Source organism: Phaenicophaeus curvirostris, chromosome 11 (assembly GCF_032191515.1).
Source record: "Phaenicophaeus curvirostris isolate KB17595 chromosome 11, BPBGC_Pcur_1.0, whole genome shotgun sequence".
NCBI classification, from domain to species: Eukaryota; Metazoa; Chordata; class Aves; order Cuculiformes; family Cuculidae; genus Phaenicophaeus; species Phaenicophaeus curvirostris.
The window spans coordinates 21,175,970-21,189,826 of record NC_091402.1 but is presented as its reverse complement, the minus strand read 5'-3'; the positions used below and the strand labels follow the sequence as shown (position 1 = coordinate 21,189,826).

The following is a 13,857-nucleotide window of genomic DNA, read 5'->3' as shown; positions in this document are numbered from 1 at the left end:
CCATGCATTTTACTTTATGGATTTTGCTTTCAGTACTAGAGAGCGTTCGATGAGCTGGGGAAGATGTGGGGTGGCCTGTAGTGTTTGTTACCAGGCAGTGCAAAAGCGTGAAATAGTGTGCCCGTCCTCAGTGTTTATGAGCGTGTGCGTCGTACACCAGTGGGTTAGGGCAAAATAGTCCTGATTTCAGGGGACTTCTGATTTTGACTTTTTTAATACCCGTCACATCCTTTAATGTGTGCTAATAATCGTTGCTAGAATTTAACAAGGTGGAAACGGAGGCTGACTTTTCTTAAATTGCCTTTTCTTCACGGCAATTTAATTGGTACCCAAACTCTTGCTTTTGGCCGTGTGTGTGTGTTTGGGGTTTTATTATTATTATTTGCAGTTTTTACTGATGTATTGAAAATTTATATTGGTAACTCGTCTTTTTTTGGAGTGGCAGAAAGAGCGAAGCTGACAGGAAAGCTTTCTGATTATCTGCTGCTTCAGTTGGAAACATGAAAAACATCTAAAAATAATGCCTGCATGTTGGCAAGATACTGAGGTCTTTAAACTCTTCAAAAACTAAAATGGTTTGGTTTAAATGAGAAAGACGACAAATAATTTTCTCCACATGTAATGTTTAGGATACTTGCTTTTCTCGTGGTCATTGAGGGCGTGGAGGTGGCGTGTAACCAGTGGGTGCGACCAGGAGGTGGGTCAGGACGAGAGGAGTGAAGGAGGGCGACTGCGTTTTGCGGTTGTGACAGGATTTGGGATGGTTGTATTGCTGCAGGTTTTCTCTTGTGTTTAATGAAATATTGGAAGGTTTTAAAAAGTTGGCTAGAACTTTCACTGCTTGTGTGAAGAAACAGAAGAAAACACATGAAGTTATTGGCAAACAGAGCATCGATTTCATCTGTTTAGCATGTGAAAACTGCCTTTTTTGTTAGTAGTCCTTTTCTAAGTGTTTTCATGTGAGGAACGCTTCTATGGGCAGCACACTTGAGCTCCTCTATACCACGTCTCATCTTGAGTATGAAACCAGGACTTCAGTCTGCACAGCTTCCAAGAGAGTAGCTTTCAGCATCAGTAAATTGTTCTTTAAGAAGATATTTGTTTCCCTAATGTAATTATGATTGGAAAGTGTTACTGCAGCACCAGAAAAAGAAAACGTGTTCCTGTAATTAGAGCTCTTGGATATCGATTTATCGTGAAAATGAAGATGTTAAAGAACTGGTTTGCGATGTGTAACTTGTGGCATGTCTGATTGGCCTTTCACTTTCGCAGAACCAAGCTGAAGAACCATGAATATGAAACTCTAGATCAGTTGGAGGCTGATCTGAACTTGATGTTTGAAAATGCGAAGCGCTACAACGTTCCAAATTCTGCCATCTATAAAAGAGTGCTGAAAATGCAACAGGTTATGCAGGTGGGTGGAGAAGAGCAATCAAAAAGATATAATGTCATGTATGAATTTATTTCCCTAATGAATATATTTTCCAAAATACAACACAATACATACGGAAGTTTTAACTAGATCTGTATTTGCAGGAGTATTTTCTTGCTTAGGGGAAGTATAGGAATGAAGAATATTCCAGGGAGAATTTTCTTCAGCACACTTGCTGCCTTCTGGGCATTCTCTTGGTCACTTTTATTCCTTACTGTGGATCTTAACCCAATTAAGTTGTAAGGAAATTGATGATGTGGGATTTTTTTTTTTTCCTAGGGTTTACAGGTAACTAGAGGGTGCCAAACCACTTCAGATTTCATTAGGTGTTCCAGCTCAGTGCTGCAGCCTGTAATGGCATTGTTTTGTAATTGAGTCTTGAAAAATTTTCTGGTTGTTAATAAGAATTACAGTGCTATTTTACATCCACCAACTTGTAATCGCTGGAAATAGTTTAGTGGTGGTTTAATCTCATAACCCATACACTTGGTCTGTTCTGATGTTCACCATTGTTCTGGAAATACCCAGCAGTGAGTTTGGATTCAGGGATTTCTCCTTTTTTTTAGGCAAAGAAGAAGGAGCTTGCTAGGAGAGACGACATTGAGGATGGGGACAGTATGATTTCTTCCGCTACATCAGATACGGGAAGCTCAAAAAGGAAAAGGTATGTGCTTCTATGGTTCTTGCAGACAGTGACATTGCCACATCTTGGATGAGGCCTTGACTGGCCTGGTCTAGTGGGAGGTGTCCCTGCCCATTAAAGATCATCCAGTTCCAACCTCCCTGCCCATAGAACTGGATGATCTTTAAGGTCCCTTCCAACCCAAACCATTCTATGATTTTTGTTTGTTAAAGAGAATATTAAGCCATGTTTTTTAGCATTTGTGTAAGGATTTGTAGTTCTGAAAGTTAACCTCGTTAAGCATCTGTTCTCATTAATTCAGAACTATTTGGTGACTTGATTTTCAGTTTTTGACCTCTTGGCAGTTCTTAACATTGCTTCAGTAAGTTGTGTGGATGTTGTATTTACTATGAATTAGAGGATTGGTCAGTGGATTTCAGGATTTTTATTAGCGTTTTGTTGTTTTGGTTTTTTTTAGCCTGGCGTGTGGACAATCTTCACAGGTTGTTAGCAGTTATTGTCTCTCCTGGCAGAGGATAATGCCATTTTGATATGAGTGTGGGAAGTGGAGAAAAGAGCTTCTGGCATTTATTCTTTTCCTTTTTGTTCTTGTGTTTAACCTAACAGTAAAAAGAATATAAGAAAGCAACGAATGAAGATCTTGTACAATACAGTTTTGGAAGCTCGAGAACCAGGCACAGGCAGGCGGCTCTGTGATCTCTTTATGGTGAAGCCATCCAAAAAGGACTATCCAGATTATTACAAAATTATCTTGGAGCCAATGGACTTGAAAATGATAGAACACAACATCCGCAGTGATAAGTACGTGGGGGAAGAAGCCATGATTGAAGACATGAAGCTCATGTTCCGAAATGCAAGGCATTATAATGAGGAAGGCTCCCAGGTACTGTTTTGGTCCTACAGTCACACTTTGCCTCTCTGCTTCTTTGCAGATGCATAAGTTATGGTAGGATGGTTTGGCTTTGACTATGACTCCCGTTATTTATGATAATTGTTTATTGAACTCAAATAGAAATGTCCCTTTTTCTTTCTGCTGCTGTGCTAGATTCTGTCGTTGTCTGTAGTTGTATAAACATGAAATGCAACATGTTCCTCTGCTAAGGTTAGACTTGGTTTCAGTTAGCTGAACTGGTTCCTCCGCTACAAAGAATGTCAGCTGATGCTTCCTAGTGTGCCTTAAAAAAATAAGCTGGCTACTAAATTCTCGTTATTCACCCTCAATTAATCACATGATAGTATTTGCACAGTGAACGATCATCAGGATGTGATATGGAGCTCAGGACCTCTGAGAAGGCATATCTTAGTTGGAAGAAACCAGCTTGGTTTTCGTGGAAGTGGAGAGCATGAGATCAGACTAGAAGACCTGACTTGTTTAGCCTAGCCAAAGGAGTCAGAAAGGAATATGCTTTTCACTTACAAATATATTGGAGGGTGTTTCTACATTATGATATTTCTCAGCCAGCAAGTGTGGTGTTGTGGAACAGAGTGGTAGTAAAAAACCTCCAGCTGTTTCTGACAAGGAATTTGATCAGCTACCGTACAAGACTTTATGGTGAGGTTCTGTTCACCAGGGTTGGATTTGAAGACCCGGGAGGACTGTTCTAGCCCTGCGCACCTTGATGCACTCACAGTGGTTCAAGGCGTCTTTCATTGCTCAGCCAAAGGGTTTGGTGAGGAAGTTGTTCAGATGACTGCACCTTGCTGTTTTGTAGTCTCTAGAACAGAAGTGCAGCTTAGTTGGATAATTTATTCAAGATTTGTATCTCCCTGATATAAACGGTGTTCGTCGGTTCTGCTTACCCATGTGAATCTATTAAAGGTGTACAGTTGAGAAATAAGCCCATCTTTTTAATCAAGTACTTGGTCTTGTGTTCAGCTTTTTCAAACTAACATTTAATGTTTCTTGGGGGCTAGTTCTAAACTAGTCTAAACACAGTAAACCTTGTTTTGTTTTGGTTTTTGATTACTTTACTGATTAATAGGTATACAATGATGCCCATATGCTGGAAAAGATCCTTAAAGAAAAAAGGAAAGAGCTGGGACCCCTAGCTGAAGATGATGATGTTGCATCCCCTAAACTAAAGCTAAGTAAGGCAACCTCATACATTGCTATGTCTCATTTCAACACCTATGAAAACCCAACAGTACAGATTAACAAATCTTCCTTCTAGAATAGAAGGCAGCATCTGAAAACTTAACACCGACGTGCACAGTAGAGTTATATTGTCAAAATCATGACAGCAGTGGTGTATGTGTATGTATATATAAAAGAATTTGGTTGTTGCGTATAACGTTTTCCAAGAAAAGTAATTTATAATGAAGGAAGAGAACATAGGGATGGTTGGAATGATTGGGGTTCAGTGATGCTGTCCAAATGTTAGATGCATTATGTGTTCAGTATCACTTCATTAGCACCCTTTATACGTTGCTTACAATAAGGTGCTTCTCAAACCGAGTCAAGCTCTTTCTTTCCGTGGTCAAATGGGATTTCTGCATAATCATAAAAGAAACGTGAGCTGTACTTGCAAAATAATTGAAAGGCATGAAAAACACAGAAGCAGAATTTCCAACGATGGCTGTTCCAAGGCTTGTTACCCTTAAAAACTAGATTTGCTACTACTCAAATCTTATACATCCCCTTAATGTGTGTTCAGAACTGAGCAAACTGAGAACATTAAAATTGCACAGACAAGCTTAAAGAAAATACCTGTGCACAGCCTTCTCGAAATAGAAATTTGTGGCTGCTGGGTAAGGTACAGGTAGGAGAAAATTCACAGGCAGAGACTATGCAGTATGTGAATGGGGATCTTGAATTAATCAAAAAGCTAATCTGACTGATAATCCCGTGGGAGGCCTTATTTTACATTTTACCTGTAATAATCCTCTCTAATTTGGCACAAACATGTCATGAAGGAGTCGGGTAATATTTAGAATGCTTAATTTTACTGATAGCAAAACCCCTGTGATTACTTCATTTTTAAAAGTTGTAGAGAGAAATTCATGTGTAGCTGGTAAGACCAAATTGAATTTAAGAGGAGTTAATAACATTAGGTAGGAAAATGTTTTCCGTGCTTAACTCTGGAGAGACCATGACTGGGTGGACCACACAGGAACATATCAAAGAATCACAGAACCATGGAATGGTTTGGGTTGGAAAGGACCTTAAAGCCCATCCAGTTCCATCCCCTGCCATGGGCAGGGACACCTCCCACTGGATCAGGGGCTCCAAGCCCCATCCAACCTGGCCTTGAACACCTCCAGGGATGGGGCAGCCACTGCTGCTCTGGAGGATCTGTGCCAGGGCCTCCCCACCCTCATAGGAAAACATTTCTTCCTAAGGTCTTATCTCAATCTCCCCTCTTTCAGCTTCAAACCATTCCCCCTCATCCTGTCTCCATGCTCCCTGATCAAGAGCCCCTCCCCAGCTTTCCTGGAGCTCCTTTCAGTACTGGAATCTGCTCTAAGGTCTCCCCAGAGCATTCTCTTCTCCAGGCTGAACAAATTTGCCAAAAATAACATTTTAAAAAAATATTCATGCAATTATGAAAAGTAAGGAAGCTGCAACTTGGAACGGGCTTCATGTTGTGACTCTTCTGCTCGTACCATAAAGTGGTTCTTCAATAAGGGAAAGGACATGAGCAAAGAAGTGCACAAGCTCTTCTTTGTAATGACATTTTCTTTTTTTTTCCCCCCTTGTTTTTGTCTGCTTAGGTAGGAAAAGTGGCATTTCTCCGAAGAAATCGAAATACATGACTCCAATGCAGCAGAAGCTGAATGAGGTGTATGAAGCGGTTAAGAACTACACAGATAAACGAGGCAGGCGACTGAGCGCCATCTTCTTGAGGCTGCCATCCCGGTCGGAACTTCCCGACTATTACGTAACCATTAAAAAGCCCGTTGACATGGAAAAGATCCGAAGTCATATGATGGCAAATAAATACCAGGATATCGATTCCATGGTCGAGGACTTTGTAATGATGTTCAATAATGCCTGCACATATAACGAGCCAGAATCTTTGATTTATAAAGATGCTCTGGTCCTGCATAAAGTTTTGCTTGAAACACGGAGAGAGATAGAAGGAGATGAGGATTCTCATGTGCCCAATGTCACTTTGCTGATTCAAGAACTTATCCACAACCTTTTTGTGTCTGTTATGAGCCACCAGGACGATGAGGGCAGATGCTACAGTGACTCCTTAGCTGAGATTCCTGCTGTTGATCCCAACTTCCCAAATAAACCTCCACTGACTTTTGATATTATCCGAAAAAATGTTGAAAATAATCGTTATAGAAGATTGGATTTGTTCCAGGAGAATATGTTTGAGGTACTGGAGAGGGCAAGGAGAATGAACAGGTGAGCAAAGCCATGCTTTTCAGGTATCGCTTGTTTTATCACATGAGTTTTGCGTGTTAAGGCAGATGAAGGTTGAAGGTTTTTTAGGGTTTGCTTGATCTGTGTTTACAAAACTAAATCTCCAAAGCTCTGTCAGGGCTTGAGGGGAATGTAGGCTTTTGTTTGAAACAAGGAAGAAAATAGGTTCCTGCCACAAGATGATTTTGATGTTCATCTTCCAAAGGCACAACTTAGGAAAACTAGGTCTATGCTCACTTTGAAACTGAAAAACAAAGAGGAGGAGCTGTTTGCGAACTGCTTGACTAGGGGATTAATCTTTTGGAGCAATTACAGTTGTAGGAGTTATGATAATGTTGTCCAAAAAACTATGAAGACTTGAATTGGATAAAGTACTTTTGAATGGGCTGTAAAATAAGTCATTTCTGATGATGTTATTGCATAAGTCTACAGAAATTCAGTGGCAAGGAACTTCGGTGGCAACCAGTTACCTTTGATTTTTCTGATATTTCAAGACCGGTGTATTCAAAAATACTGGTTTAGGTGAACTGTAATACAGCCTGACAGCAGAGTAGCTGGTGCAGCATGACCTGCTAGTGTCTGGTGCTGCTGGTTAGGAGTAAGCACTGAAATCTGTTGTTAGAGTGAAGCTTCAGTTTTATCATTAAGTGTGGTGATTGGTGAGTGTGTGTTTAGGATCCCATTTGACTCTGCACAAACTGTGTTTCTGTCCTGCTGTATTTTTGTACAGGACCGATTCGGAGATCTATGAGGATGCGGTTGAACTCCAGCAGTTCTTTATTAAAATCCGAGATGAACTTTGTAAGAACGGAGAGATTCTTCTGTCACCTGCTCTCAGCTATACCACCAAACACCTTCACAATGATGTAGAAAAGGAAAAGAAGGAAAAGCTGCCCAAAGAAATAGAGGAGGATAAGCTCAAAAGAGAGGAGGAGAAGAGAGGTAGCTACTTTCTTTTAATTTTAAAATGTATTAATTGAAACACGTGCTCATACCTATGATGTATGCTCTGCTGTTGCTGCAGCTTCACTCTCTGAAAGGACTTGAAGGGTCTGATTGTCCAAGGGTCTTGTATTTTAAAGTTATAAGAGATTTATTTTGATCCTTATGAGCCATGCCAGGTACCTTTAAAAAAAGATACATAGGTAGGTACTAACCTTACATAAACTCTTTAATCAGAATGCATTGGGTACCAGTACTTTCATTTCAGGGATATTATAAAAGGCTTTTACTATAGGTTTCTGCTGATAATAAACTTCACAATGACTGTTCCAATTGATATTTTAGTCATTTTCTTTTGCCAAATACTGATTTCTTGATGTGCTAATGCTGGTGTCTGATCAGGCTTTTAACACTGCTAAAAAAAAGGTATTTAAGTAACTCTTTTGCGTTTCTTACTTGGCTGCCTTGAGTGCAAAGAGGAATGTCCTTGCACTATTTTGTAGGGCAAGAAACCTTCTGTGAAGGCCCTTTTGTGTTTCACGGTTCCTGGGTTGTGGAGCACGTCTAGGGGAATGAATAAAGCTTTCTAATTACCCCTCTCCACAGGTGCGAGCAGAGCTTTTAGCTCTTTGTCCCTCTAACATGGTTCATCTCCCCACATAGCACTTATGTCAGCAGCAGTGAAGTCTGGTTGCTCCAACCAGGCTCAGTCTTAAAAGGGAACAATAGCTGTGATGCCATCTTCCTGTCTTCCTTTAAGAGCTAAAAACTCCAAAGGAATCAAAACATGCCTTTCAGAAGGCTTCTGCGCTCAGTGAGATCCTCTTCGCTCACTGGGAGGTCTCAATAAAATTAATCTGAAGAACAGAAACTTAAACTTTGGCAACACCAAACATGCTTAAACCCTTCCTTTGCTCTGGAAGTCAGTGACAGAGGGGACACATCAGGTATCATGTGGCACTTCTGCTCTCAGCAAATGGTGAGGGGGATTTGTGTTGGTAATCTTGGCTAGCATGGAAGTGTGGCATCACTAACATCTGCTTTTCTCTTCTTGAAATAAGAAGCTGAAAAAAGTGAAGATTCTGCTGGATCAGCTGGGCTGTCGAGCTTGCATCGGACCTACAGCCAGGATTGCAGCTTCAAGAACAGCATGTACCATGTAGGAGACTACGTCTACGTGGAGCCTGCTGAAGCCAACTTGCAGCCTCACATAGTCTGTATTGAGAGGCTGTGGGAAGACTCAGCTGGTAAGGAAAACAGTATGGTGAAACTTCTCATTACTGTTCAAAACTCCCAACTGGAGCTTTTTCTGTGTAGGTGTTATTTTATTTGCAGAGGTAGGTCTGGACTGGTGAGTATTTTTCTTGTTGCTTTGTTCCAAAGACTATTACAAATATAAAATTATTCGATCAGCACACGCTTCTTGTTGTTCATCTCTACCCTCAAATCATAAATATCCCAGAAACTAGGCTTTTCTTTGCGGGATGGGCTCCTTGTAACTTAGGCACAGAAGAACACAAGGGCTTTTTCTGTGCTGGGAAATGTGAACCAAAGCTACTCTCAGTATAAACGATTACATGGCTCTTTGATTAGTCAAGCGATCTGTAGTTGTTTTTTCTTGGCTGTACGCTGGAGAATATGCCATTCTACATCTTTTTCTTTCTCCTTTTTTTTTTTTTTTTTTTTTTTTTTACAGGAGAGAAATGGCTCTATGGCTGTTGGTTTTACCGACCAAATGAAACGTTTCATCTTGCAACACGGAAATTCTTGGAGAAAGAAGTTTTCAAAAGTGATTATTACAATAAAGTTCCTGTTAGCAAAATTTTAGGCAAGTGTGTGGTCATGTTTGTCAAGGTGAGAGACAATTAAAACTAATTTGTTAAGCAAATAATGTTTTCTTTGCTACAGGCGTCCTAACATAGGAACATTCTACTAATAAATAAAATAGGACCTGCTCCTGTGTACTGTTTGCATTCTTCCTTTGCTTCATGCAATACGTAGTTCATCCAAGTGATGGTGTTTCCTGATGCTGATTGGTTTGTAGAATCATATGCTTATTAAATAATCAGCTAATTGATTTTTTTTCAGAGCACGTAGTAGAGAAATTGCAGGAAAATTCTTAAAGGTTCCCTTAAAAGGATGTGGATTTTGTTTTGGTAGAGAGGGAGGCATGAATGGCTTGGGTAGAGGGTGAAGTCTTTCATCTCTGTCACTGATCAATGAGCATGGAGTTTACTCTGCCCCCCTTCTCCAACTCCTTCTTCCTCAGTCGAAGCTCAGAAATCTTGTGAAGGAGGTTTTAGGCTGTGGATCTTGTACTTGTCATTGTACCGTTGTGGTAAATGAATAAAACCTAACTTCTCACATGACAACCTGTACTGAATTTAGCTGCTTCTCTAAGGGTAGGAGTTACTGATTTTTGCTTTTCATTTTTAATATGACTTGGATGTCAATCTGGGAAAAAAAGAACTCAACAGAAAGGCTCTATTAGTCTAAAAGTGCTTCTGAAGCAGGAAAAGAGGACGTTCACAGTGTGTCTTGGTGGAATGTGTGGGCGTTGCTGAAATAGTTCATGTTTTTTCTTCAATCTGCAGGAATATTTTAAATTGTGTCCTGAAAACTTCAGAGATGAGGATGTCTATGTCTGTGAGTCACGGTATTCTGCAAAGACAAAATCTTTTAAGAAGATTAAACTGTGGACGATGCCTGTAAGCTCTGTCAGGTTTGTCCCGCGAGACGTGCCCTTGCCTGTGGTCCGTGTTGCTTCCGTATTTGCTAACGCAGACAAAGTGGATGAGGAGAAACACGCCGAAACGTTAGAGGACAGCAAGGTGGGAGAAAGTATCCACCTTGAAAAGGTACGTAAGGTGCAAGTGGAACATCCATTATCTTTGATAGATCAAGAATGACAAAACGCAAGACCTCATGACTTTGGTCTCACAGCATTCAGATGCAATAAGCTCTAAATAAAAATAATGTGTCTGTCGTAATTTGCTATACACATTTGTAAATAAATAAAACAAAACACAAATAGGGAAAAAATGCATTTGTGTACATATTTGCTAGATTCTATAAGTGCTTTCTTGGGATCATCTTAAGGTTCTGGGTTTTTTTTACTGCTTCAGAGAAGATAATTGTACTTTTACTGTAAAGCTTGCCTTAAGCCGAAAGAATTGGTAGGACTACAAGTCTAATTTTAGTTCCTGGCAATGCTGAAATGCTTTATTATGTAGTATTTCAGTAAAAGAGTCAGTAGCTAGGCAGCGGTAAGCAAGACGTAACATTCTGTTGTTTGTGGCCTGATTATGCTTGATAACATGAGCAATTTATTGTCAAAATGCTTAAGAATATTTCTGTCCAACATACTGGGTAAAATGGTTTGATTTATTTATTTGTAGTCATAAGAAAAATAAATAAATGTATTCGATTCAATTAAATTTAATTCAGTTTATCTAAAATAAATTTGGAGTTGTAAAAAATAGTCATAAAATAAATCCACTTTACAGAACCTCAGAAAAGAATACCCAGCACTCTCGCTGTCAGCTTTAATCAGACACTTATTGTATTCACATCATGGCAAAAGAAGGAATTATTTCTACCAATAGAAGGAAATCTTGTGGGGTCTCATCATTCCACACCTTGGGAGGTGCCTGTGATTGCACTGGCTTTCTGAAATCTTAGACTAAAAGGTCAAAGGAGGCACAACATGAGCTTTGACCAGAAACTAAGAAATTGTATAGGGTCAACAATATGAATTTGCAAGCCATTTGTAGAGCGTTCACATTACTGTCCGTGAGAGTTGACTCATTACGTTTCTATGTACATTAACTTGGCCCATATACTTAGTTCTTGCCTTTTAAGTGTGTTATTGTGCTTTAAAACAAACCATCCAAATAAGTCGACAAGGCTTGGCTCGGCTGGTTAGCTTGGAAGGAGTAGAATAAAAAAGGACCTGTAAATTACTGTTCTGGCAAAATAACAGCTTTGTGACACTTTCCCATGTACAGCTTTGTTTAGAGTTTACCTATTATTGGTAAAGTAAAGATAGAGAAAAGTCTTTTCATAGAATTGTGGAATAGTTTGGTTGGAAGGGACCTCAAAGCCCATCCAGTCCCACCCTCTGCCACGGGCAGGGGCACCTCCCACTGGATCAGGGTTCTCAAAGCCCCATCCAACCTGGCCTTGCACCTGGCATCTTTTCGTTGACGTGTTTGGTTTTCCTTCTTCCACAAGTTTCTGAATGTGTATTCCTCTGCAGGACAAAGAAGATGTTCCAGTAGAAATGTCCAATGGAGAACCTGGTTGCCATTACTTCGAACAGCTCTGCTACAATGATATGTGGCTTAAGGTTGGGGACTGTGTCTTCATAAAATCACATGGGTTAGTGCGACCTCGAGTAGGAAGGTAGGTGCAACTTCTTTATTGGTGTCTGTAGAAATGACTTGGATTAAAGGCTTGTTGCAAAACTATAAAATAGGTTAGGGAAAAAATCTTCTGAATGAAGCTATATGTTACAATCTCTTAACAGACTGAGGAAGAAATTTAGCTGCCTAATAAAAAGGGGAACAGTGGCACAGTTGGAATAGGCTGTTCTTCCTTGCTTGGTTTTAGAGATGTTCTTCCTGAACAACCTAATGCATTCAGCTGTCTCGTTTAGGAGGGATGGCCTCTCATTTATGCCAGTGGTTTTGTTTTCTTTCCAGAATTGAAAAGATGTGGGTGCGAGATGGAGCTGCGTATTTCTTTGGTCCAATCTTTATCCATCCTGAAGAAACTGAACATGAACCAACTAAAATGTTCTACAAGAAGGAAGTGTTCTTGAGTAACTTGGAGGAGACCTGTCCGATGACTTGCATTTTGGGTAGTTATTAACAAATTTAAATCCAACAGATGCTCTTCCTGTATAATCAGAATTTCCTGTGTGTAGGCTTGATTCCAAGAATGTTTTTTTTTCATGTTGAGTGGGTGAGGAGAGATTATTCAGACCATTTCTAATACGCTTTCCGTCTTTGGGACCTGTAGTGAGAATTTTCCCTAGGAGATAGCTTTCTTACAATATGGGAATTCCACGTATGATATCAAAGTGAACATTGTTTGCAACCAGACAACAGAAAACTCCATTATTCTTGCTTATTAATGTAATTACTCCCACCCTGAAAGTCGGTCTAGAAGGAGATTGGAATTTGGTTTGTTGTGTAACGACTGTGTACTTCAGCACATCATAACTGCAAAACAATTATGCTTGACTGGTGTTCATTGGGGTTTTGCTATTTTCCAGGTTTTCTTGTTCTTTAAACAGATCAGAAAGCATTGAATTTATGTAGGTTTCCCATGAGTGACATTATGTAATGGGGGATATAGATTTGTATGTTTCCCATAGGTGCACCAAATACTGTGAATCTACCAGACTTCTGAGCCTGAGTTTCCATGCTTTCTGTAAAACACCAGCAAGCGTTTACAAGCAAGCTCTTTCATTTCTGCAGGGAAGTGCGCTGTTCTGTCCTTCAAAGACTTCCTCTCCTGCAGACCAACAGAAATCTCTGAAAACGATGTTTTTCTCTGTGAGAGCCGCTACAATGAAAGCGACAAACAGATGAAGAAATTTAAAGGGCTGAAGAGGTTTTCACTCTCTGCAAAAGTTGTAGATGATGAAATCTACTATTTTAGGTAAGAACATGATGGGAATGAGGGGGTCATGTGAGTGCTCTTCTTTGTTGTGGCCCCTGGCTGGCAGCTGAGCCCCTCACCCTGCCACTCACTTGTTCCCCAGCAGCAGGATGGGAGAGAGAACTGGAAGAGCAAAAAGAAGAAAAGATAGATCTGTTGGAATGGCTCCAGAGCAGGGCTACAAAAATGATCTGAGGGCTAGAGCAACTCTTGTATGAGGACAGGCTGAGAGAGTTGGGCTTGTTGCCTCAGCTTCTTGCCTGACCCCACTCTACTTGATGGGAGTGTGGAGTGGGGAGAAGAAAAGGCCTTGACGATGTGCTAACGCTGCTCAGTGATAACTACAACAACATCAATGTGTTATCAACGCTGCTGTGGTCACGGATCCAAAGCACAGCAGAAAATTGTCTCCGTCCCAGACAGATGCAGTGCATGCGTGAAAGTTGTCGTTGTAGGCGAAGAGAAATTTTAACTAATTATGCTTCTGGAAAGAAGTCCAGATACCATCAGTCTTTTCATGGTCTTTGTACCAGTGGATGCTTTCCTTTTCTTCTCCTGACTTTAGGAAAAGTCGTTACATTATCAGACTGGCAAATTCTCTTGGACAGCATTAAAATATGTAAGCCCTCATTGTGGGTAACAAAGAGCTTTCCAGTTGTTGAATATTGATATTAATAAAAATATTACGTTCTAACTTAAGTAAAATGTAAGATCTAAGGCAGATGTGATGTTAACTGATTTTTTTTTTATTGCAGCAGTAGAGTTACTTGCTGCATTCAAATAGCCATCTAGCTCATAAAA

At 40.1% G+C, this 13,857-nt stretch overlaps 1 protein-coding gene across 14 annotated transcripts in view; it reads left to right on the top strand.

The window, feature by feature from the left end:
- PBRM1 (polybromo 1) overlaps positions 1-13,857 on the top strand; it is a 52,779-nt gene that overhangs the window by 19,975 nt on the left and 18,947 nt on the right. For all 14 annotated transcript variants that reach the window (XM_069865824.1, XM_069865827.1, XM_069865837.1 and 11 more), the window contains 12 exons: positions 1,273-1,414; positions 1,999-2,096; positions 2,682-2,958; positions 4,058-4,163; positions 5,787-6,429; positions 7,178-7,389; positions 8,451-8,636; positions 9,086-9,243; positions 9,984-10,247; positions 11,648-11,793; positions 12,093-12,250; positions 12,873-13,056. In XM_069865824.1, coding sequence (XP_069721925.1) covers positions 1,273-1,414; positions 1,999-2,096; positions 2,682-2,958; positions 4,058-4,163; positions 5,787-6,429; positions 7,178-7,389; positions 8,451-8,636; positions 9,086-9,243; positions 9,984-10,247; positions 11,648-11,793; positions 12,093-12,250; positions 12,873-13,056 — 2,574 coding nt within the window. The remainder of the gene's footprint in view (positions 1-1,272; positions 1,415-1,998; positions 2,097-2,681; positions 2,959-4,057; positions 4,164-5,786; positions 6,430-7,177; positions 7,390-8,450; positions 8,637-9,085; positions 9,244-9,983; positions 10,248-11,647; positions 11,794-12,092; positions 12,251-12,872; positions 13,057-13,857) is intronic.